This window comes from Calcarisporiella thermophila, assembly GCF_041956535.1.
Source record: "Calcarisporiella thermophila strain CBS 279.70 unplaced genomic scaffold VTP21scaffold_13, whole genome shotgun sequence".
NCBI lineage: Eukaryota > Fungi > Calcarisporiellomycota > Calcarisporiellomycetes > Calcarisporiellales > Calcarisporiellaceae > Calcarisporiella > Calcarisporiella thermophila.
Window position 1 is genome coordinate 451,139 of NW_027192203.1, and position 24,462 is coordinate 475,600.

The 24,462-nt window shown below is 42.1% G+C and overlaps 11 protein-coding genes across 11 annotated transcripts; 4 read left to right on the top strand and 7 right to left on the bottom strand.

The window, feature by feature from the left end:
- Positions 1 to 87: 87 nt before the first annotated feature.
- Positions 88 to 1,480, top strand: VTP21DRAFT_2103 (uncharacterized protein; the record flags this gene model as incomplete). Its single annotated transcript, XM_069392262.1, has 2 exons — positions 88 to 710; positions 766 to 1,480. 2 exons carry the CDS (start codon positions 88 to 90, stop codon positions 1,478 to 1,480), a joined length of 1,338 nt encoding a protein of 445 aa, XP_069250680.1.
- Positions 1,481 to 2,521: 1,041 nt separating this feature from the next.
- VTP21DRAFT_2104 (uncharacterized protein) lies at positions 2,522 to 3,170 on the bottom strand (the record flags this gene model as incomplete). The annotated part of the gene is made up of 2 exons (XM_069392263.1): positions 2,522 to 2,732; positions 2,938 to 3,170. 2 exons carry the CDS (start codon positions 3,168 to 3,170, stop codon positions 2,522 to 2,524), a joined length of 444 nt encoding a protein of 147 aa, XP_069250681.1.
- Positions 3,171 to 3,287: 117 nt separating this feature from the next.
- VTP21DRAFT_2105 (uncharacterized protein) lies at positions 3,288 to 4,687 on the bottom strand (the record flags this gene model as incomplete). The annotated part of the gene is made up of 4 exons (XM_069392264.1): positions 3,288 to 3,753; positions 3,824 to 4,322; positions 4,380 to 4,481; positions 4,540 to 4,687. The coding sequence occupies 4 exons, from the start codon at positions 4,685 to 4,687 to the stop codon at positions 3,288 to 3,290; spliced, it is 1,215 nt and encodes a 404-aa protein (XP_069250682.1).
- Positions 4,688 to 9,096: 4,409 nt separating this feature from the next.
- VTP21DRAFT_2106 (uncharacterized protein) lies at positions 9,097 to 12,162 on the top strand (the record flags this gene model as incomplete). The annotated part of the gene is made up of 11 exons (XM_069392265.1): positions 9,097 to 9,225; positions 9,318 to 9,343; positions 9,411 to 9,525; positions 9,593 to 9,703; positions 9,770 to 9,850; positions 9,915 to 10,110; positions 10,187 to 10,708; positions 10,775 to 10,933; positions 10,997 to 11,192; positions 11,264 to 11,894; positions 11,959 to 12,162. 11 exons carry the CDS (start codon positions 9,097 to 9,099, stop codon positions 12,160 to 12,162), a joined length of 2,370 nt encoding a protein of 789 aa, XP_069250683.1.
- A 958-nt stretch (positions 12,163 to 13,120) lies between these two features.
- VTP21DRAFT_2107 (uncharacterized protein) lies at positions 13,121 to 15,304 on the top strand (the record flags this gene model as incomplete). Its single annotated transcript, XM_069392266.1, has 5 exons — positions 13,121 to 13,343; positions 13,404 to 13,583; positions 13,667 to 13,931; positions 14,008 to 14,107; positions 14,174 to 15,304. The coding sequence occupies 5 exons, from the start codon at positions 13,121 to 13,123 to the stop codon at positions 15,302 to 15,304; spliced, it is 1,899 nt and encodes a 632-aa protein (XP_069250684.1).
- A 495-nt stretch (positions 15,305 to 15,799) lies between these two features.
- Positions 15,800 to 16,639, bottom strand: VTP21DRAFT_2108 (uncharacterized protein; the record flags this gene model as incomplete). The annotated part of the gene is made up of 3 exons (XM_069392267.1): positions 15,800 to 16,056; positions 16,167 to 16,270; positions 16,350 to 16,639. 3 exons carry the CDS (start codon positions 16,637 to 16,639, stop codon positions 15,800 to 15,802), a joined length of 651 nt encoding a protein of 216 aa, XP_069250685.1.
- An 806-nt stretch (positions 16,640 to 17,445) lies between these two features.
- VTP21DRAFT_2109 (uncharacterized protein) lies at positions 17,446 to 18,183 on the bottom strand (the record flags this gene model as incomplete). The annotated part of the gene is made up of 4 exons (XM_069392268.1): positions 17,446 to 17,465; positions 17,539 to 17,695; positions 17,764 to 17,942; positions 18,045 to 18,183. The coding sequence occupies 4 exons, from the start codon at positions 18,181 to 18,183 to the stop codon at positions 17,446 to 17,448; spliced, it is 495 nt and encodes a 164-aa protein (XP_069250686.1).
- Positions 18,184 to 18,496: 313 nt separating this feature from the next.
- VTP21DRAFT_2110 (uncharacterized protein) lies at positions 18,497 to 19,705 on the bottom strand (the record flags this gene model as incomplete). The annotated part of the gene is made up of 1 exon (XM_069392270.1): positions 18,497 to 19,705. The coding sequence occupies one exon, from the start codon at positions 19,703 to 19,705 to the stop codon at positions 18,497 to 18,499; it is 1,209 nt and encodes a 402-aa protein (XP_069250687.1).
- A 459-nt stretch (positions 19,706 to 20,164) lies between these two features.
- On the bottom strand, positions 20,165 to 21,040 carry VTP21DRAFT_2111 (uncharacterized protein; the record flags this gene model as incomplete). Its single annotated transcript, XM_069392271.1, has 5 exons — positions 20,165 to 20,455; positions 20,530 to 20,639; positions 20,708 to 20,778; positions 20,850 to 20,921; positions 21,006 to 21,040. 5 exons carry the CDS (start codon positions 21,038 to 21,040, stop codon positions 20,165 to 20,167), a joined length of 579 nt encoding a protein of 192 aa, XP_069250688.1.
- A 415-nt stretch (positions 21,041 to 21,455) lies between these two features.
- Positions 21,456 to 21,961, top strand: VTP21DRAFT_2112 (uncharacterized protein; the record flags this gene model as incomplete). The annotated part of the gene is made up of 2 exons (XM_069392272.1): positions 21,456 to 21,571; positions 21,661 to 21,961. 2 exons carry the CDS (start codon positions 21,456 to 21,458, stop codon positions 21,959 to 21,961), a joined length of 417 nt encoding a protein of 138 aa, XP_069250689.1.
- Positions 21,962 to 22,478: 517 nt separating this feature from the next.
- Positions 22,479 to 24,398, bottom strand: VTP21DRAFT_2113 (uncharacterized protein; the record flags this gene model as incomplete). The annotated part of the gene is made up of 1 exon (XM_069392273.1): positions 22,479 to 24,398. The coding sequence occupies one exon, from the start codon at positions 24,396 to 24,398 to the stop codon at positions 22,479 to 22,481; it is 1,920 nt and encodes a 639-aa protein (XP_069250690.1).
- Positions 24,399 to 24,462: the final 64 nt, after the last annotated feature.

Genomic DNA, 24,462 nt, shown 5'->3' on the forward strand with positions numbered 1-24,462 from the left:
ATCGGAGAATTTATCCCGATATTCCATCATGATTCCTCTTCGCGTCAAGTGAATTTCACACAATTCCGACCCTTTATCGATGTGGCCATGACGGATGCTCTTGTACCCGATATTCGTCCCGAATGTCCTACGCCACTGCAACTTGTACGATATGGTCGCCCGCTCTTTGGAGCATTGGCAAAGGATGCAAGCTATCTTCCGGAGGTGTTGACATTGGCAGTGAAGAAGCTTGACGGGGCTAGGATAATTGGAGGCACAAAGGAGGGGGCACTGGCTCGACTAGCCTGTCTGGCCGCAATTAAACTATCGCCTAGGGCAGAACTAGCAAAGAGGATGGTCGCCGATCATATGGCCACGATGCTCGGGGTTTCACCTGATTGGTCCAACGTATGCATTACATATCCATCTGAACCGGTCCTTGCTGCGGGAACCCTCTCATATTATGGGAACGAAGAACTATGGTCGAGAGATATCCGCTGGCTGGCTGAAGCATTATCAGAAGGCTTTGCTGACTCAGGCGAGTGTGGGGAGGCAGCCACTCGTATAGCATTATTAAGAGCAATGCAGAAGGCTTGCAAGTCCAATTACACCTCACCCGTGGATATATCGTTCTGTGAACCAGTCACTGTGAAGCAGTTCCTCTCCTCATTGGTGTTAGAGAATAGAAGGCCAGCTTGTGATCTAAGAAATGCTAATCCTGAGCTAGACGGGTAGAGACTATTTCTGACGCAACCTATATATGCTAAGTTTACATTTGCTACTTAGAAATAGAGTCGGCTTTATAAAAAATATATCTCAAAGTCTCCTCGCAATAGTTGAGGCCGATAACAAGGAACACCAGTATGAGGAATCCGACGTTGAAGATGAATTGTATCAGGGACAGGTTGCATTCAACCACTTTCTCTCGCCATATCGCAATTCTGCCAAGGGTCCTTTGCTTTCTGACCGAGATCCAGATGTGGATCTATTAAAAGCATGCTGGCAACGCCGAGCAGCTATCAACCTGCGACACGGGTATAAAGCAATTGATCTAGTCATCCCCGTCCGTCTAAAAACCGGCGACTTTTCCTGTGTTGCCGTAAAAGTGAGCAATCAGCTGGATGAATCTCCAGTTGATATTAGCAACAGAATCTGGGAAATGGAGTTGAAAGTGAGAGATTGGTTTAAAGGTCCTCCTGCAAGGCACCTTAACCTTTATATCTCTCTAAATAATGCAAATATCGTGGTAGAAGGATCTCTTCCACTAACACCCATTCAAAGGATACCTGGTGCTCCTAACTATTTGTTTATATGCAATCAGCGTTCTTTTGCTTTCACGGATAAGTTTTTGAATGAGTTGGAGGGTGTTATCAACTCTGGGGCCCTACTTATTCCTCCGAATGCGCACAAGTTGACTCTTTTCGGTGGCAATGAAATTGAAATGACCATTGGGGAACCGGTTGATAGGATCAATTTCCCATATTCTTTTATCCAAATATAATATCAATCTTAATGCTGTACATTGCTTTGCGAATGCTATCTTGGTGTCTAGAGTGTGCTTGAATTGCATGGTTGAGAATAAAACCAAATGTATCTTAAGGCATTACTGTATCAAATTTTCTTTGGGCGAGATCCCAAGGGAAATGAAGCCGGGTGCCCTCCCACCACACCCATGCAACAAATTCGAATTCGGGAGACTTCCCAAAGCTGAAGAGGAGAATAAGGAGGTGTCACCTAGTTATATGTTTGCTTATTTTTGAGATTTACCACATTTGTTTATATTTGTCTTGTTTAGATTGAGATCAACCTAAAGAGCTTCGATTCTATTTACATACTATTTTTTCATTGATAGCTTTATCTATAACTTATCTCCGTATTTTTTATTACGAATATAGCACGATTTGGGCTCCAAAAAAGCCGATACCATCCAGCGAATGAAGCTTGGACACGAAGTTTAAAGGCCATTGACTGTACTTGTGAAGGCTAAATCATGGTTTAGACGCAATAGAGCAGTTTTCTATCAAATTTTGTAGCAAGATAGCCCAAACTAAATAATGTTGAGAAAAGAAAGTAAAAAATTGGTTCTATCTATCGGGCGTTCAAGAGCCATCTCAAACTCCCTGTCATCCCCATAATTCATCTTTTGCATACTCGGGGGAATAATCAGAGTTCCAGAGTTGATCATTACTTCCAATTCATTCAGCAGCTTGTCCGAAAAGACAAATGAACAATAATTACATATAATCATATAACTAGAGGATATCCTTTGAATGGGTGCTAGTGGGGGGGAGCTTCCCACAGCGATATTTGCATTCTTAAGAGATATGTAAAGGTTGAGATGCCGTGGAGGAGGATCTTTAAACTAATCTCTGACTTTCAGCTCCATTTCCCAGATTCTATTGCTGATTTCAACTGCCGATTCATTCTGCTGATTGCTAATTTGTATGGCAATGCAGGAAATTCTTCCGTTTGGGAGGTGGACGGGAATAACGAGATCAACCCCTGTATACCCATGCATCAAGGTGATAGCTGCTCGGCGCTGTCAGCATGCACTCAGAAACACCTCGTTTGGATCTCGGTCTGAAAGTGCAGGGCCATCGGCAGAATTGCAATATGGCGAGAGAAAGTGGTTGAATGCAACTTGTCCTTGATAAAACTCTGCTTCACCACTGGAGTCCACACACAGGTGCTCTTTGTTATCTGCCTTGACTATTGCGAGAAGCCTCTCAGTTACCTTATTTATAAATCCGATACTATTTCAATGGATCAAAAATAAGTTCAATATATCGATCGAACTGGAGATTCGGTTCCTAACTGTTTGAGTTGGAGCTAGTATTATTTGTGTTGCTAGCAAGCCCCTTATTCTCAAGTACCAGCGAGGAGAGAAAGTCTCGCACACTGACTGGTTCGCAGAATGATATATCCACGAGTGAAGTGTATTTAATCTGACAGGCTTACTGCATTGCCCGTACCAGAGCTATACGAGCAACTGCTTCTCCACATTCGCCCGAGTCAGCAATTCCCTCCGACAATGCTTTGGCCAGCCAGTGTATGTCCTTTGCCCATCTAACTTCAGTACCATAATACGCGAGAGCTCCCGCAGCAAGGGCTGGCTCAGATGGGTACGTAAAATATACTATTGAACGATCAGGTGAAATTCCAAGTGCTGTGGCCATATATTCAGCTACCATCTTTCTAGCTAGCTCTGCTTTAGATGAAAGGTTTATTGCAGCTAGGCAGGCCAATCGAGCAAGCGCTCCTTCCTTTGTGTTTCCTTGAATCCCATCAAGTTTTGTTGAAGCCAAACTTTACACTTCAGAAAGATAGCTTTCATCCTTTGCCAGCGCTCCAAAGAGTGGATGGCCGAATCGCACAAGTTGCAACGGCGTAGGACATTCATAATGAGTTCCAGGCACAAGGGCATCTTTTGTGGCCACATCAACAAAGGGCTGGAAATGCATAAAAGGCACTTCGCGTGCAGAGGTATCATATTCGAACGATAGAAAAATGTCTCCAATCTTGCTACAGGTGCTGATGCACACCGAAAAGAACCCCCTCCACCTAATTGAATGGATTGCGCGGAGCCACATACGGAATTTAACATTAAAATTCCCCAGCTCTCGGTCCTTCGCTTCGTCAAAAAGCATATGAGCTTCATCAATGCAACAGAGAAGTTTGATCTCCTCTTTATCACGATTATTGCCAAAGAGGTTAAATATAAAGGAATCATCGTTGAGTTTCACTTTCAATTCATCCTTCATTGCTATGGTGTAGCTGTTTGATGAATAACAAAAAGTGAATAAGGAGGAATGAGCAACTAGAATCCTAAGTGGCTTACACTTACTCCTCATATCTCTTCAAAACTTTCTTCCAGAAGCTGGTGCAAGCTGTGCGATCGTATATCTGCATCCTCCAAAACTTGCCGGGACTCAGCCAACAATCTTTTACCTCCTGGGCTGCAGCCAACATAATCCACGCGAAGGGCTGTATTTCTGAAACATCTTGTCGATCCAGTTGAGAAAAAATGTACCTAACTTGAGGAGAAGCGGGTGGGTAGCCAGACGAGGTGCGTGCTCGGTTGCAAATATAGATGGTGTGGATCTCATTGGCGAGCTCAGCGATCATGCGCGTTTTACCGTACCCTGAGCTCTGCACTATCGGTATAAACGGTGTGACAGTAATAGACTGTCGATTTCTTTCGCGGTGGCACCAATATAAATATTCTTTAAAATGCGCTAAAGCATTGTGAGGATCTTGATACTCTATCCTGAATGCTTCATCGACCGCAAATATATGCTCCAAATTTGCAATCTCTGAGTCTGTGCTAGTTGATTCTAATAGAGCTACAGTAGTAGAGATAAGCAGTGCCACTCACAATACAAATGAGTACTCTTATAAACCTTCTAACTCTTCCTTCTCATTTTCCTTTTCCTTTATTAGAGCCTTTATTTTATCAGCAGGAGCCTTTGAATCTTCATCCTCTTTAAGGACGTCTATCGCCACTAAAACAGGAAAGGAGGTGAGCGCAAATCATCACATAATTATGGTTATTTCATTTACTTCTATATCTTTCAATAGTATCGTCAACATTTTGGAGATCACGCTCAAGATTCCACTTTTTAGAGACAGCTGCGTCCTGTGGACTACGGCTACGTTTGCCTGTTCTCTTGGAGCTCTCCGCTTCGATGAATTCGGAGTCTTCTGGCATACTGAATGTATGCGTTGAAATTATGTATATAATATAATCTCGGTTTAATGAAAGGGGTTTGGCCAACGGGATTAGTGATGCTCCACAAGCTTACCGCGAAATCGTGCCGGCCTTGTTAAAAGCCAAATTTAATGAACCTTTCGCTGAAAAACTCGCTCGTCTTTAAAAAGTTGAAACATAACTTGGTCTATCCACCAAAAATGACTCGCTCGAGTCCCGGCAGACTTTAACTGTGTACAGCTTTAAAGATTCAGAAACTAATCGAGGTGCAGATTTGGGAATTGAATCAGTCAATCAGCGTCATCCGCAGTCATTTAATAGTTCCTAAAACAAAAGCGGAAGCTGGATTTGACAAGCTGCAACGAGATGATCGAGTCACTTTCTGGTGCAAAGTATTATTATTAACGCTAGGACCATTGTCGTGAAATAGAAAGTAGAGTCATGTGTCTGATATTACACTAATCGCATCGTGCTCTTGATCGGATGTATATACAGAATCTAGGGAATGGAGTTGAAAGTGAGCGATTGGTTTAAAGGTCCTCCTCCAAGGCACCTTAAGCTTTATATCTCTCTAAAAAACCCAAACATCGCGTAGAGGGATCTCTTCCGCTAACACCCATTCAAAGGACATCTGGTGCTCCTAGCTACTTGTGTATATGCAATTACTGTTCGTTTGCTTTCACGTATAAGATTTTGAATGAGTTAGAGGATGTAGTCAACTCCGAATCTCTGCTTATTCCTCCGAATGTGCACAAGTTGAATTATCATGGTGGCAATGAAATTGAAATGGTCATTGGGGATCCAATAGATAAGATCAGTTTCTCTCTTTCTTTTATCAAAATTTAATATTAGTCTGAGTGCTGTACTGCTCTGCGAATTTTGATGAAATCTGCTATCTTGGTGTCTAGAGCATGCTTTAATTGCAGTGTAGTGAATAAAATACTTTTACCTCTTGGAAAACTAACTAACTTAAGATTAATTACTTTCAAAAAGCATACAGATTCCTTCAGCAGATCATGCTTCACAACGATGAAGCCGTTTTATTTCAAAATGAGCCAACCACAAAGAAATGATAAAATAGTACGCAATATTAGAAATATGAGATCAAAAACAATATCATATAGCCCTAGCGCTTCTCAAATGCGACTCCTTTGCCGTTTTTTAAGTCGGCTTACTTCAGTTTGAGATATAGAGTCCTCGCCCGCACCTGTGACAGATCAGAGCATGGAGGGTAAAAGATTGCACTTGACGTTACTCCTGTCGGTACTTGTCCGCGAAAGGCATCAGTTACACCTTCGCACTGAACTGCGGACGCAATCAGGTATAATTTACCGTAAGCTTCAGTGTTCTTACCCATTTCAACGGAATGGCAACATTAATGTATCATTAGGCCTCCACACGCTTTATAGAAGTGGGTAAGACCTGAGGACTACCTCTGCACTTATGAGCACTGGTCGAACTCTCCGCTTCAGCTCCTGATATACTTCCTCTTTGCATTCTGAAAAAAGGTATCGAGATAATATCCTAATTCCAAACACTAAACTTCAACGAAACGAGGCTCTCCAAAAGCTAATTTCTCTACAAACTTCTGGCAAAGTGATTTATTTTTGTTGGAATCACAACGAAAATAGTTCCCCAGCTGAAAAAATGCGCATCTTTAAATGAGGAGAAGTAAATCTGGCTCAGCACACCGAAATCGAAGAGCTCCTTGGATTCACTCTGATAGCAATTCGACTACTGCTGGGTTGCCAAAACTGAATGTCTATGCGGATTTGGAAATCGAGTTGCCCAACCAGCGGATTCTGCCTCCTTTTAGTATTGCCTATTGAGAGCAAGTGGAGCAACAAGTGAAAGAAATGTTGGAAAAATGTTGGAAAAATGAAGCAAGTCTACCCTTTTTCTACTTTTCATTCTCATTAAAAAGTTTTCATAAAGAAAACGGATTAGCATATTCAGTGGGGTCCGTTTCATTTTTTTTTTTTTTTGAACTTCAAATGTGTATTACGTCATTATTACACTTTTACTATTTTCTACAAGTAAATAAGGTGCAATTCTAAATCCATATTAATTTCCTATAAAAAAGTGTCTAATTTTTTTTTTAGCTAGTATATTTTATCCAGGCTAATTGTTCATAGTGAAGTCAGAAGATGGTTAAAATATACCGATGCAATAAAGACTAGCCGATAAGCAGCAAACGAGTCACTAGAATTCTGGAAATATATATATACATGAACAAACATGTGATAAAACTGGAGTATTTTGTTTAGCTTTCTCTTTCTATTATTTTATGCCGAAGTACTGTAGATACGCATGCAGGGTGTGAACATGCAAGACGTCGAAGTGGGAGGTTCAAGAGATGTTTACAAGCCTTGCGGTAGTCCACTAGAGAGTTAGAGAGCAACAAACATACCAACTGCTGTACTTTATGAGAGATTGGGGGAAAACACCCGATGAAAAAAGATTGCGCAATGATATACCAGCGTTTGAAAGAGAGCGTGCCCGTTCACAAAGGAGGTTGACACACACGGCACGACGAGTCGCAACAAATCGCAATGGCAGACCATGCCAAGCTCCAGCATTACCAAAATCCATCTGGGAACAGAGTAAATTTAGAAAATAATAGGCGGGTCCAGACAATCCTCGCCGTCCAATGTTGAGGCCACGACGCATGCCCTTGGCCGTTAGCACCGCGTGAATCGGCTGGGAGGCGTTTGCGAAAATTCAAAAATGAGTGTGGGGAATTCCCGCTCTAATATGGATACGCAAAATCATCAGAGAGGGATACAAGATACAGTTCTGAAAACAGCCACGATTCAACCACTCATCTCCGCTAAAAGGACACTCCTTCGGCCATCAGAGCGCGAAAGCAATATCCGAGGAGGTGAAAAGATGACTAGTAAAATAATCGATAGACACAGTACTGTGAGGCACCCTAGGGATAGATTTCATTATCATCACCATCTCGAAGAGCTCGGGGTAAACTACTTCCCGAAGTAGATCTTCGCCTCCTCAATCAATCAGTGAAGAAGAAGCGATTCAAGATGGAGACCCTTCAGTCGATTCCCCCTTATCTAGAAGAGCGACTGGATGACTTCAATAGACGTCAAGGACTTATTATTACTCATATCAGTCCTCTAGAGTCCAAGAAATACCTTCAGTTCATCTAGGGAGACATAAAGTACCAGTCCAAAGTTCCTCCCTTATGCCTCTTCTCACAGGATATTCAACAAAGTCATACGCCTAGTCCTCAACGTGTATCGGAAAGCATCATCTCCCGTGTGTAAATTTTGAATTCTAAGTACTCGATTTCTTGAGAAGGTGGTAGAGGTGGTAGAGAACTAACCTAACCACTCCTCGAAACTGATTTCTATTCCGACTTCTCCAGCATATTAAGTAGGATTTGATAATGTCTCCTGGATTCCACTTGCGTTGGAGCCGCAATCAGTAGATCATCTAGGAACGCCGCTACCTTTATTCCTGACTTCCGACAAGGCGTGATGACTGGATGTAATACTTTGATGAATCTCCTGGGAGATGAGATTAGATCGAAGGGAAGAACTTTGAACAAATAATTTTTGCCTTTAATGAACTGGAGGCTTTTCTAGACTCTGGTGGACTGGTATGTTTAAAAACTTGTCCTTGAGATCTACTGAGGTCAACTGGTCACCCCTCTTTATCAGGGAGAATCAACTGCAGAGTCTCCATCTTGATTCGTTTCTTCTTCACTGATTGGTTGAAGAGGCGATGATCTGTCACTGGGTGTACTTCCCCTGAACTCTTCGAGGTGACGAATATGTTGATCACCACTCCTGGGGTATCAGCAGAATCTCCTCGATCGCCTATTTCTGCAGCAAAGATCCAACTTTCTCGGATATGGATTTCGCCTTTTGGCGGTCTTTTTGGTGGAGATAAATGGTTGGATCGTGGTCATTTCCAGAAATGTATCTTGTATTCTACTCTGACGATTTTGCGTTTCTATTCGGAAGTGGAAATTCCTTGCCACGCGTTTCTGAATATTCTATTGAATTTGGTATTGAAGGGGAGAGTAGAGAGAAAATGAAAGATTAATCTCCATCAGGTGAGTCTAAGAGATCCCACAAAATATTAAGTTTAAGATATGTATAATATATTGTTTTCTTTTATTCTAAGCTGGAATAATTTTTTGTTTAGCATGCCGTATTTTAAGCCTATTAATATCGTAAATAGCTTTGTTTTTGCTGTTTATAAGTTATATTATCCATTGTTTTTTATTTATGCTAATTATATTAATATATCATTTGAATTTTATTTTGTAGGTCGCGTTTTATTTTTACGCGTCACAAGTAAAGCATATTTCTGTTTAATCTATGTTGAAATTTGGAGTTAGAATAGCTTATTGTATATTACGAAAAACATCCTGAGACTTAAAAATGTCATCTTCGATGTCACACTGTGATGTTACTAGTAGAGAGCTTACTATATCTTCCTCTTCCCCTGATGACATACAAAGCATGTTAGGAAAATTCCAAACGCTCACCCGGCGGCTTGAGAATACTAAAGTATATCAAATTCAACAAATGATATTCAAATGAAACTCTGTATTGAATAAGTACTAATGAATATTTTCTTTATTATTGGGGGCTAAATATAGGCTAATATCTTTGGAGCAGTGAATAGGTAAGTTAGGTCTTGATAATGATATATCGCGTCAAATTCTTTTCTAACGCGTCAAGCGATCGCTCAGTTTCTACAAGGAGTATTTAAATACGTATCAGTTTTGCACCGATTTCCAAGATGAAATGTCTTCGCTAAATGATGATATCAATAGCCTGTTGGAAGAATCTACAGAAGCCGCAAATGTGTGTAATTCGTTAACCATTTTTGTATTTTACGAGTGGTTCAGTGATTCATTTGTATTTATAATAGACGTATAAGTTAGCAGAGCTGGGCGTGGAATCAGAACGGGATTATCAACTATTATTAAAGCAACTTGTGGATTGCCAGAACGATGCTATTGCATTGCTAATTATTTCTAAGGCACTCATATTTTACTGACATTCATTTTACTCATTTTCATGTATAATTACTCTATTAATCGGATAGCTTCATATGCATCTGCAAGAATTCGACAAACACTTGGAAGTAACTGATTTCTTGTCCGCTGGTAATTCAATACATGATATGGTGAGTATACGCTATTGAGGTATCAATAAAGATAAGTGAAGTTAACCATTTTTGTGTTTTATAGAGCTTTATGCTCGAGAGACTTTCACTTGCGAAAGGCACCAGCAGTTATGACCCCAGCATATATCTATTGTTAAAAGAAGATTACATCAAAAAGAAGTCCGCACTCAAACACCGCCTCGACGAACTCTTTTCTGCCGCCATCTCTTTTGAAAAAAAAAATAACATGACCGAAATGACCGTTTATAACCGAATTCTAAGTAACTGAAGTGCATTCTCAGTTTTCGTTGTATTTTTTAAGTAATCTGAATCCATATCCATTTGCACAATCCTTAGCCACCTCTGTTCGCAACTATTACGACAACCCAGTTAGCCTAGAGATACTCTTTATTGCACTTCAGAAGCTAAACTACCTCACGGACAAGCTCAAGTGGCTATCTTCTCAGCTTGCAGAACACTTTGTCACTCCAATTGTGTGTAATCCGACCCGAGAGCTCTCAGTAATGCGATCCAAGTTGCATGGTGTCCAACTACGATACGGCACAGCGGCTTTGACCAAGGAGACTAAGGATACGAAGCGAGATCCAGAGTTGGTTTTTGAAAAATTAATAGAAGTGGCAGAATTTGTGCGCTTCAATGCATTTAAAGACATTGAACTAGCTGATTATATGCAAGAGGTTGAAGAGGAGCAGGTGCCAGTTTGGAAATTGTTCGGACTAGTTTGGTGGGAAGGAACATGGAAGATTATACGAAAAGAATGCTTGGAGATGAGCATACCAAGTGACTATAAACTCCTATCGTATTATGAAAAGGTAGCAGAATCGGGACTCAAGTTTGAGCAAAGATTAAGAACATGTGGTAAGTTTTTCTTGATTGACTGGTATCAAGCTCTGGAGAATCATTACTCTGGATTCACCTTTTTAGGCTTTTTACCTGAGGACAGAGAAGATATTACCAATTTCTTCCGAAATATTGAACAAGAATTTGCACGCAAGAAACGTACAAACATTCTCTCCACTGCTCGCGATATTTTGATGAATATGGATCAGAATACGACAGAAGTGACTCACGCAACGGAGAGAGGTTAGTTACATTAGCGTCCAATAAGTAGATGATAAGAATAAGTTTATTCCAAATATCCATTAGGATGCTTATCAATATTAGGCGAAACTAAAGAGCAGCCTGATTCAGTGGGCAAACAGAGTAAACAGGGCAAAGAAGGGCTGGAGGCAGAAGAGGCCAGTTTTAGACTTCCAACATGCCATGTGAGTGTACAGGTGCAAACCCTGGTAGAGATCGTGTACCAAACACTCCAAGAAGCGGAGAATACAGACTCTAAAGGGTAAATCTCTAGTTACTATTTCAAATTTCTATTTTACCCTATAATCACCAGCTATTTTAATATCTATTAAGGAACATTGAACTGTTCTATTGCGCTCGGGATCTCTTTGACCTCTATCGCGCCATTATACCTGTCTATTACGCTCGTGCTATAGAAGCATCACCTGCGCGTACTGCTATATTCCATAATGACTGCCTCTACATTTGCCATCACCTCGCCATACTCGGTTTTCAATTCCGCAAAACACTCCAATCCGTTTCCGACCTTTCCGCGCCACTCGATCAGACTGGCACTTTCGTGGATATGATACCTGGGTTCCGGCGGTTGAGCGAGACCATATTTTTGCATCAGATGCGGCGACAAAGAGACATGATTAAGACCAATCTATTAAAAACTGAAGGATTCGGTGGAATGGAGAGAGACGATCGGTTTGAGGCCGTCGAAAAGGGGGTGAAAGAGTGCTTGTTTCAACTGGGAGACTTGTCGAAGATTTGGTTGCCCATATTACCATCGGAGGTGTATTTAAAAGCAATGGGGATTTTATTGAATACGCTACTCGACGAGATCATACAAAACATATTAAGTTTAGAGGTCATAGCTTTAGAGGCCCGTCATCAATTGCGGTACATTATCACGGTGATTGGGAAGGCTAACGAATGGTTTGTTGCAAAAAGCGAAGGGGGAGCTAGGCAAGTTGAGAAGGTATGTTAATGCCATGCAACCATATTAATGGGATCCCGTCATTGATTGTTGTTTTTGTTTGTAGATGCCTGTCCCAAAATATGTAGCATCCTGGGAGAAATATTGGCTCCTAGTAACTCTATTTGAAGCAGATCCCAAGGACATTGCAACTATTCTACTTGATGGCAAGCTTTCCCCCGCCTTTTCACAGGCTGAAGTTAAACGACTTGTGCAACTTTTCTGTGACGAAAGGGATAGAGATTTAATGTTGAAAAAGTTTGGAAGGTAATCTCCTTCTAAGCTTTCTAATTATATCTCTGTAACCATTTTTCCCGTCTTGTTATATCTATCCAATTTCCTGTTTCCTTAGACAATAGTTTAACACGCCCAGATGGAGGTACAAATTTGGCTTGTTGCTTTAGTGGCAATTTCATATCAATTCCTTGATCCCATTCCTATCTCTTGAGTGCAAGCAAACTCTAATCTCTTGATTATGGCATCTTGATTGAGCGGTGGCAAGGAATGGAAAAGTGGATGATAAATGGGCCTTTCAAAGGAGGATAATTTACGAAGCCCTTTTTGGTATTGAGAAAAATGACCGATAGTCTATTGGTTTAGCTTTTGCACCTCTTGATTATACTCATTGTGCGGATATTTAAGCAACGCTAAGCCGCACATGGTCGATGAAATGACACGCTCGGATAGGATTAAAAGCCCCGTTTTTTCTCCATAGCCTTTTTTCGTACTAGGACAAGACAATTAACCAAAAGGTACCACTTTGTTGAACATTACAATCTTTTATTCTTTTCCTAAAGTCACCTCTATTCCCTCTTCCTCTTCCCTTCTTTTCTCTCCTCTCTGGTCCCAAAAACCCTTGGTTAGTTCTCAAATTGAGCCGCCCCTTCCTCTCATTCTCATATTATCAGACATCATCACCCGCCTTATCTTTGAGTGTGCTTGGAGTGTTGTCTTAGATTCATCTGTTTAACATACCATCGGTGTTTCACGGAATTTTCTATTCCACCGTTAATATTCGCTTCAATAGCTTTCACCCTATACCCGCACAACAAGATATACTAGAGTGAACAATTGGATGAGAATTGCCTTGCAGTTTCTTCAATAGATCTCTCCCCGCCTCCGTTCCTTCACCATCATTCCCAGGAGGCTTGACATCGCCTATTCACTAACGCCCATTCTCCACCCTGCCATCTTTTCTCCTGGTTATTTCCAATCCCAATAAACTCAACATGTCTTCAGCAAACACAGTTCTCGACGTTATTATTGGGGTAAGCGTCTCGCTCATCGCGTCAGTGATGAATGCATTGGGCCTCAATTTGCTCAAGCTCGATCACGTACGCAACCAACAGCGATCCGAACATTTGCAACGACATGAATGTGGCCGGCCGCTATGGCATATTGGACTGTATCTCTATGCTGCGAGTCAGATTATCGGGAGCACGGTTGCATTAAGTAGGTTTTTACAGAAGAACAAAAATGAGGAGTATTTTAACGGTTTCATTTGCTCTCTAGATTTTTTACGTGCACAGTGGGTTGCTCCTCTCGGCTCAGCCTCGCTTATATTCAATTTCATCTTTGCGAGGATGCTTGTCGGCACACGTATCACTCGTCAAGACGTGATCGGTACATGTGTGGTGATCGCAAGCGTAATTGTTATTGTGGTTGTGAGCGGAATGGGCGGAGATCCGCAAGGTGAATACTGCTTTGTGTCTTTTAGTATTTTCAATTTTCATTTTAATTTATCTTATCATTTTCTATTACTTCATCCCACTTAGATGAAGACATTAGTCTTGAAAACCTCAAGATACTCTTCATTCGACGCGAATTTATCATCTACTTCTCGGTTCTCAATTTCCTCACGCTCATTGCTCTCTGTTTCTCCATTTATTCGTCGTGGCTGCTCAATAATGAAAAGCAACGAATACGCGTGGCCCTTTTCAGATCAATGAGCTTGAAGCGTATGAAGAAAATCGTTGGAATGTGCATGGCCGGGGTTGGTGGTTTGATTGCTAGTCAGACGCTGTTATTGGCAAAGAGCGGGTAAATTTTGCATTTTTTGATACAGTCTTTGAATCTTGTGGTTCGTCCTTGCTCACCTCGAGTTGATAATTTCCAGCGTAAAGCTCTTTGTTAAAACGACCCAGGGGTCAAATCAGTTCACGAACGCGTTGAGTTGGTTCATATTCGGTGCTCTAATTGTAACAGCAGTCCTTCAGGTAGATTCATATTTTAAACAGACGCACGCTAACATTTCATTGCATGCACTTACCGGCTACCTTTAGATCTATTGTCTGAACACTGCGCTCAAGCTATATGACTCCGTCGCCATTGTCCCGATGTTTTTTGGATCATACACAGTAATGGGCATGATAAACTCGATGATATACCTGGACCAGCTGTCTAAAACTCCTGGATGGATCATTGCGCTTGTGATGCTGGGCATTGGAGTGCTGATCTATGGAGTCTATCTGTTAAGTGCAACCAAGCCCGAGGTGTCGGATCCCAGCGAACTGGACTCTCATGGGGAGATTGAGCTAGAGCCAAACAAAGAGCAAGTGATGCGTGAATTCGAGGATGATACCACAAGTGTTGGCGGCTCTAGTTTTGCAGCCAGTAGTAGTGCAGCGGAAACATATCGAGCTGCAGGCAGCGATGTGGACATTTTGGTGGATTCGTATGGGCGACGAAAATCTTCAAAACGGAAATTTCCGCTGTTCAAAAATAAAAAGCGACTGTTTGGGGGACGACCAAGGGCTTCCTCGTGGGACTCCAAGAACCATGAGCGGTTGCGGGGTGGATCGATAAGCTCAGAGGCGTCTGCATCCATTGTAAATAGAGACGATGGGGCCACAAGCATGGGCAGGGAGGTGACCACGGCCGATCATAATTCCGTTGAGGTCGATGCCATTGTTGCGACATGTACGTCCACACGAAGTAGCATTGATGTGGGACAAATTCATAAACGGATCTGGAATTCCCCCATTTCACCCTCCGACCCACACACCTCCTCCATACCTCCTCTACCTCCCCCCTCTAAATATCCTTCCGTTGCCACCACCTCCTCTGCTTTCTCTATTGCCACCACTTCCGAGTTACCAACTCCTTTCGCTTCCTCATTATCTAGCGCACAGAGCCAGCCCGCATTGCCCGCGATGAACACCAGCTCGCTGGACCCACACCGATTATCACTCGACGTGGCTGCAACCTATTTCGCCAGAGACGAGACTAGTGACGGGAGCCGCAAACGACCGCTGTCATTTCCTGCCAGTTTGAACGGGACATCCTCCAATGAGTTGCATACAAAGCCGTCGCTAGACGCCGTGTCAGCCCAGCCCCACGCGGCGTCAATCCATCCGAATGGGATTGGGCTAGGATTGCTTCTGCAACCCATCAAGGAAAGTGAAAGTAGATAAAGTAGATATGTTAGTATTCAGTGGCTCTTTTTATTATTAGTATCTTGGCATGTATTTTATATATATTTTTGTGGATGTTTTTCTTTCTCCTCACTACTATATTCTTTGATTTTTCCTCCCCTTTATCTTACTATGGCTATTTTACCGATTTCCCTCGCTATTATATGCTCTCTTTATCTTGTTCAGCACAGTATTAGGGGTGGGAAAGGCTCACTTCGTTACTTGCAAGGATCTATATATTTTTTCTAATTTTGTCGAGGTTTTTATTCGACTCGTTTATCTCTATCGCTGTTGTAATTGAAAATCTTTTTTTTTATAACCCATCCAAATTATATTATATAAAAACGAGATTAATATCGAATCGTCAGGCAAATAAGACAGAAGCTATTAAAAAAATAACAAGAAAAACCTGTAAAACCAATCTAGATTCAATCGACATGTGACGCACCCATTAGGGTGCAGGAGGAGATGCGGTCCTCCCGTGCCCGTTGACTTTTATCGGCGGAATGGAAACATTGGCAGGGTAAAAGTAGAAGTTTGCGGCGTTAACAAGTGACCCAACGCAGTATACCAAGCAATACAAGCGGTTACAATCCCGCAACTTCCCCCCGCGACCTTGAGCCTAGAGCTCTCCTGAAAGTCCGCGGCAGTCAGTAGAATGAAGGTTAAAAATAGGCATGAAAACAGTACGACGAGGCAGCCGTTGGATCGATGAGCCGCAATAAGCATTATTCCTGTGAAGATGGTCCAACCTGAACGAGATCCAGGAGGATAATATTGTGGGGGGGAGGATGGAGAGAAATTTAGTTCACGCTAGGGAGATAAAATATTCATTTACGGCCATAGTTTTATTTGACCTTACCCAGAAGAAAAATGGCCACTGCATGCGAGAGTTCAGACTTGGTGACATTGGCGTATGCTGCTAGAACACCTGTCCCTGGGATCTGAATCACGGCGTACGAAAGCCTTTACAAGAACGATTTAATGAGCTTTTTCAGCCGTAGTCGTAATAGAATATAGTATGAAAAATTCTGCTGAAACATACCAAAATGCACCGTAGGAGATAAATGCAGTACATCCAAATGTGTTTCCGACCACGAAATCCATTATCCCAGCTAACATCTGGGCAAGCCCGCCATAGAAAACCGCTAACCCGACGACGATATTCGGTGGAGTAGTCGCTTGGATCCCGACGGCGGCATTATATAGAGATAGGACAAATGTTGTCAGTGCAAATCCGCAAAGTCCAAGGGGAGCGGGGTCTGCAAAGGCGCGTGGAGCTGGTGCAGGTGGTAGCTCAATGTATCGATCTTTGAGTTCATAATTTTCCGCCATTTCGAAGCAGTGGAACGGCCTTAGAGATATTTTCTGTATAAAGGAGAGGGGGATATATTGATGTAAGAAAGCAAGGAATGAAAATTAGAGTAATGAAAATAGTAAAAGAGAGGAACGATTTGATGTAGCGCGATAATTACAACAAAAAAAAGTGAATAGAAACTGTGAGCAAAACAAAAAAAAAACGGGTCAATTTCACTTGACCATAATTAAGCTCTGTTTGCTCCACCATTAATTAGTACTTGAAATGGCAGGAATTTAATACACTTGGTAAAGATTCGAGATAGGCCGATGAAATGAATTGGAAGCGATTCGCTTTTGTTGCGTCACGGTGTGATATTTGTCTAGCTATTCAACGGTGGTATAGTACCGTCTAAGCAATCACTGTGCATATTTTTTTTTTCTATTATTATTCTTACAAGGAGTAACGACAGTATTGCGAATAGTATACTATGTGCGATGCTGCGTACATCCTGAAGGAATCTGTACACCTTAATATTTTCATTTTCCGGCCAGGGCGATGTCTCTTGACCAAGCCTGAAAAAAATAATCAATATGCTAGTCCTTGTTAAACTTTGATCAAATTCGCAGAAGTACAGATGAAAGGAGAGTTAAGGAAAAGCTACCCCGCCCCCTACAAGCTTTTCATTCACAGCACGACCTTTTACATCCCAACAGAAACGGAGAAAGTATAAAAAAAGAAGAAAAACGAAAACTGAGGGTAATATAAAAAGGGAAAACAACCAATATATTCGAATGAAAACTAAGTTTATGGTACCTCGCGCAAAAGGAGGTAGAAAGGTGATTTACCGGTCCTCCGCCCATTCTGGTGGATTAGAATACAAGAATCTTTGTTATCTCCACTTCCGTCGCTATGCCAAGAGAATAATAGGGTTTACCGTTTTCTTTGCGAATCTGCTCTTCCTCTTCCGGCGTAAAATCATTCACAATATTGAAAGTCTTGCGAATCTCCTCAGCTGTTTTCCCCTTAATCATGTTAGCCACAGTTTTGCAAGTGAGATCAAGCAAAGGTTTAATATCCAAGTAGTTTGCTGCCTGTTGGTCATTATTTAGATTTTGGGTTAAAATCCAAATTACCTTTGAAATATATGCATGGAATTTACCAAAATCAGTTCAAATAATGTGCCTTGATCAACATTGCAAAAATTTCTATCCCATTCATCAATATCATCCGATGATTTAGCTTTGCTGTCATCTTCATGGGGGGGATCGTTTCGATGATGTGTGTTGTACTCGATCACCTTTTCCAAAATAGGGGCGCTGACATTTGGGAGCGGAATTGCTGTGAAAAGAAAGATCATGCAAGTGGTAAGTGTAAAATTAGAGCGTGGCCAATGGATGACATTCGAATTAGTGTAAGCAAGGATCAAAATAATTTTCTTACCAGTCTCAGATTCACCAATGTCTTCAAGCATGTTCTTGAGTAGAATAGATTTTTCCGCAATCTCGCGATCTACAGTAAACTCTGTTCCTTCCTGCGATTTAAGGATAACTTTTTTGTTGTCACTGATTTGATCGGTCATCTTTAAGTTCGATCAGAGATGTTACGATTTAAGAGAGAGGTGAGGCTAGTCTGAATAGAAAAAAGAAAAATTGGGAATTTTTAAATTTTAAATTTCTCTGTGTTGTGACGAGCGTTTTGAAACAATAGCCTAGAGCCTAGTATTAGAAACCCGCGCTTGCACAGCAATACTATTGAAATGCATATGGCCCCGATGAACTTGTTTTGAAAATGGTGTACTCTAGCACACGCGTTTATTGACCATGTAACTGCCAACCTGAGGAAGTGCCATAGAGAATAGGGAACTATGGGAAATACTCTCTTGGCCCGATTTCCTATTTTGCTCTGAGTAGGCGTGCGACTTGAAGCGCCATTTCCTTTTCTTCGTCGGTTGCCACAACCATGACGCGGACCGTCGCTCCCTCGTCGCTCACGTCGACCACCGTCCCTCCGCCCCCTTCCCTTAATACCTCCGCCGCCCGGGCATTGGCTTCGCTGTTGAGCTTCACCCCTAGCCACTTCAGCTTGCTGCAAACTGCCTCGCGCAGCTCTGCGGAATTTTCCCCGGCTCCTCCGGTGAACACCACCGCATCCGCCCCCTCAAGCTCGACAAAATACGCCCCAACATAGTGCTGCACCCTTTGCACAAATACATCGAACCCGAGTTTCGCGTCGCTGTCCCCTTGTTGCACTCTTTTCACAATCTCCCTGAAGTCCGCGGTGCCCGCAATTGCTTTCAGCCCGCACTCTTTATTGAGAACGTATTCAGCATGCGAGAGGGTGTGATGCAAGCGGTCTACCTCGGTAGATTTATCTGGCAGCGGGACGAAGTGGAACACAGCGCCTGGATCAATGTCGCCTGAACGCGTCCCCCCTGGAAGACCCGATACAGGCGTGAGCCCCATGGATGTGTCGCAGCTTCTCCCACCACTGATGGCGCATGCACTCGACCCACTGCCTAAATGCAGCGCGATGATTCGCAGCTCTTCCTCCTTTCGCTCAAGTTCTTGGGCCACACGCCTGGATACGAATGCGTAAGAGATACCATGGAAGCCGTATTTTCGAATCCCTTGGTCGCGGTACTTGCGAGGAATGGAGTAGCTATATACGCGTGGCTCCATCGTACTATGGAAAGCGACATCAAATACTGCGTAGTGTGTGGCGCCAGCGAATTTTTCCATGCAGGCACGGCATACGGCCACTCCTGACCCGTTGTGCAATGGCGCCAGATTCGTCAAGGAGTCGATCCGGCTGAGAGTGTCTTCATCGAGTTTCGTGGGGTTCCAGAATTGACCTCCTCCGTGAACTATGCGATGAATAATAACCTCTACCTTATGTTCTGACTCTAACGCCTGCATTACGATGGCTACTGCGGCGCCATGGTCCGGTGCATTGACATTTTTCTCCTCATGGTTGAATTTGAGCTTGGCATTAGACCCGATGCTGGTCACATTTCCCTGAACAAGGGCTCGCGAAAAATCAGAGCTATCATAAACCTTGAACTTAAGGCTTGAAGAGCCAGCGTTTAATGTTAGAAACTTCATTATCTCTTCCAGAGTAACTGCGACTTTTCTTCTTTTAAATTTAAACAGTAAAGAACTAGTATTTCAACCTCGAGGAAGTGGTGGCAAACCTATTTGCCTATTTGCCTATTGCCTAATAATGAGATTGGCGTGTGAAAACGTGAATTATAAAGGCCTTATTTATTATCAAAGAATTGAAAGAAAAAAGAAAATTCATAGGAGTAAAAGAAAATTATATAGAGAAAAAAAAAGAGACGTTTACCATACCCATCAAAAAGCATCGCTTAATATTTTAGGAAATGTGAAAAGTTAAAAAAAAAAGGAATGAAGAAAAGAAAGAGCAAGAAAAAAAAGACAAATTACACTAAATGATGGACTAAAAAAGAGAATAAACGAATATACTCTTTTCTATTCTTCAATGCTAAACAAAGGAAAAACAACAGATAGAAAAAAAATTCATTAAATGGTGAATTATAACTTTTACATAATAACGCATTTCTTTTGCTTCTTCGCGGGTCGCTGTGGGCATAAAACCGCTCGGATCGCCTCGTCGAAAACGTTTTTCAGCCCCTTTTGAGTTAACGCGGAGCATTCCAAATACCTGACTGCACCAATGTCCTTGGCCATCTGAAGGCCTTGAGGGTAGGTGATGGGAGCCATGCGCTTCTCTCGCAATTTCTCGATTGTTTCGCGATCTTCACGCAAATCAAGCTTTGTTCCTACAAGGATCATGGGGGTTTTAGGCGCATGGTGCGAGATTTCGGGGAACCACTAATATCGTTGATGTTTGCGCGTTAATATGGAAAAATGCCTCTGGGACAGGTCTATTTCTGCTTATACTTTACCTTTGTCCTGACGTTTTCAAATGAAGGGGGGCTTACAAGAGAGAAGCAGATCAAGAACACGTCTGTCTGCGGGTACGAGAGCGGTCGAAGACGGTCGTAATCTTCTTGACCTGTTGGATTGAAAAAATAATCATCTAGTATAGCACAAAATGACCAGATGGAAAAACTAAATAATTGCCTGCAGTATCCCACAAGCCGAGGTTGATAGGCTTTCCGTCGACCATCACATTGGCGGAATAATTATCGAACCTGTGCGATGAAAAATAAATCCGAACATCAGGAAATGTCGAGAAAAAAAAAACGGCAGGGATAATCCTTACACAGTGGGGATGTACTCGCCAGGAAAGGCATTAGTTGTGTAGCTGATAAGTAGACACGTTTTGCCAACGGCACTAGAGGGGACGGATGAGATGAAATTAGCAATAGAGCAAGGTAGATGATCATCACGGAATATTTTCATGTCAAACTTTACTCACCCATCTCCAACCACGACACACTTGATTGCTTGCATCGCGTAGGTTACTTTCTCTTGATTTCTAATAAATTATTAACAGACGAAATAGTATATATTTTTTATATAAATATATATGCTATTGAAAAGATAAAAAATGGACGAAAAGAGGTTTGAGTAAAGGAGATTTTTTTTTCGTCGATTTCTTTGTCTTCTTACAGTTGCTTTTCCTTCGCCGGAGAACGGAAAATTTGTGTGACGTAGTCTCGCCTTCTAACCTAACCTTATTAAGGCGCTTTTTTCTACCTTTTATCGATAATGCAAAAACCCCTCTCATCTCTTTTTGTGGCTCCTCTTTTCTCTTATTTTTATCATTCCTCTTTTCCTTCGCCATCTTCTACAGTTAATAATAATCCTTCGAGGGAAATATTCCACCTCACTCTTGTAAATATCTCTAATTATATACAATACAACTATGAGCATGCTTGATAATTCCCACTCCATCATCACTCCTGTCCCTAAACGACTTCTCTCGTGCAATTTCTGTGTGGATGGTAACTCGGAGCTTTACAAAGAGCCTGAGATTATCAGGTATGTGAATGCCTCAATATTCATCCTACGCATTATTACTCGCTTCAACCTGAATTTCTAATACATATGTACTCCCTTTGTTTCATCAGAGAAAATTCGGATGATGACGTCTGGGATATTGCTAACCGTGAGTTTGCTGAGATAATGTCTCGCTCTTCTCTTTCTTCTGAGCCTGGCGATGAAGATCCCATCACCGAGCCTTTGCTCCAGCCTCAACGAGCTCACGGTTGCTCCTGGCGTATGAAAACGGAAGAAATTGCTCCAAATCATGTATTTTTGCACCATCTTACACCTCTACCCATCGCACCCTCTCCTATCCGTAGGGCAGAGAATCCTCTCCCCTTGAATCCTTCTTTCAGTTTCCTCTCTGCTCCATTGACTGCTCCCTAAGTCAGCCCAACTACTTATTTTGAGCATATGAAATGATATCAATCTATTATCTTCTTATATTTTATATTAATTTTTTTTTTTGCTCCTATTTATATTATCATATATAGAAAAAAGAAGCTACTGCGAGTTTAGGCAGATGATTTTTTTTTTTCGTTTTTGTATATTTATGAGTGTAAAAAGTTCCCTATACTCTTTTTTCTTGATCAGTTTTCCTTTCTAAAATGCAAATATTGTGTTTCCCTCCTCTCTTTTACTCAGCTCTTTTTATGATTTCTTACTCATTGCATTTCCGTTTTATGCTGCCCTATATATTCATATATAGGTTTTAATGCGCCTTTCTATTTTCGAAATTATTATAATTATTTTATATAAATTCTATTGGTTTTTCATCGATATATATATATCATTTTCTTTGCAGGCCTGGAAGGAAAAAAAAATGCTCAGATTTATTCCACTAAGAATGAGTCAGCAGTACGGAATCATTAATATGTACACGACGCCAGTAATCAAGGACAACTTAGGTAGACAATACCCCGCTGTTATGAATTGCCTTCACTGCTTCTAGTGCACAACGCACTATGGGCTCAACTCGCGATTTGCGCGCCAGCTGTGCAAGTTTTTCCACTATCCCCGCCTTCACCATTTTTTCAGCTATCTCTTTATTATCGCAGGAGGCCATATTCTTTAAACATTCTGCTCCCCGATGCTGCGCTTCAGGAGATTCCTCCTCCACCAAAGCAGAGAGTACTTCGAACCCTCGTTTATTGTCGGCTATTAACTTGCACACCTCAGGAGCATTGGACAGAATGGCTAGCGCACCGGATGCTGCCCGACGTGTTTCGAAATCCTCTACATCCGAGAGAGCAAGGAGAAGATGAATACGGTTGGCGTTCACATAGCGTGCGAAAACTGCCTCACAAAACATTAAGTTGCAAAGGCACTCAGTGGCTGCCCTCCTAATCAGCGTATTATCCGAGATTTGAAGTTGTTCAATATGCCCAATAGCTTCAAGTTGCACTACCCTTTCGCGTGCAGCATCGTCGACAGAGCACAGGTTGGTTAAGGCCATCAAACCTTCGAACTGGCGTAATCCGTCTTCTCCCTTTAGCAGCTCGATGAAAGGACGCACCATGTCGCTAATATTGCCTTGCCGAAAAGCAAGGCGTGGGTCGGTTGTAATCGTAATTTTGGCAAGCGCGTGGGCAGCGTATTGCTGTCCCTCCTTTGTGTTTCCCTGAAGAAGGGAAATAAGTGCCCGTATTCCTCCTTGCTGAATAATCTGCCCACGTTCTGATTGCGGGGTGGAGATGTGAAGTAATGCAAGGGCCACCATTTGCTTTACATTCTGGCTCGTACTTTTTGCAAGCTGTACCAGTGCTGTGATTCCACCCAATTTTGTTACCTGCGCTATGCGCTTTTCAACATTCACGTCTTCTTCTCTACTATCAGTGTCCGTATCATTGGCTTTATCTGTTTTTCCTTCTTTTTGCCGTTGCTTCATTGCAACCATTCTGCTAAGCTTCTGCATTTGTTGCTGCTCCTCCGTCAATCTTGGGCGATATGCTACCAAATTCTGAATAATTATTGCCACTCCATACTGTAGCGGGCCGTTCTGCTCGTCGCCTGAACCTAAGGCCTTCTTTGCTAGGTTAAATATTGCCTTCAAAAGCGCCTCGTCCTGTACTAGTTTTTCTTTCACATCTGGCTGAAGACTTGAATAGGATAGGCCTTCGATAGCATTAAGTAGAGTTGATGCTGAAGAATCTGATATGATCATCTCACGGAACATGGCAAGGAACTCGGTATCATCATTCCTATCAGATACTTCATTTATTGTACTCTCTCCCCCTTGGTTTTGTGGGTTCATTCTTACTTTTATCGATGCTATTGCGGCAGCAGAGCGGAGTCGTGGATCAGCGCTTTTTTGTTTCATCACAATGTCAAGGTAGTTTGAACAGTACGTATAAATGGTGGCACGACATTTTTGACTCGAACAGGCCTCAGCTATTAACTCACTGATCACCACCTGGAGTTCGGTGGGTTCATCCTCTAAACCATCCATTAGTTCCTGTAAAAACCCCTCTTTCATTAAGATGCTCTCTCCAACATCTCCACGCGTCCGAAAAATGACCAAATGGCATGCAGCAGCTAGTTTGCGATCATGAAGCTTTGTGGATGCAGAAAGTCGCGTAATTATTGATTCGACACGGGTCGTAGGCGCTGTAGCAGACTCGAGGCATTTACTGATGACCAGAAACGATAGTGTATCTTTGAAATTCGAAGTGTTAGAGGAATACGGAATAAGTAATCTTTCGCCTGCTTGCAAAAGGACATCCTCAAAAGCAGACGAAGAAAGGAATTCGTCACTTTCAGAAGGATCTTGTGTTAATCGACGAAGGATATCTTCAAGGTTACTGTCCGCTAACACAACTGCCATTATGGTAAAAAACGTAATATCTTGTACTAGAAGGGCAATTCAAATATATAAGAAATTAAACGTC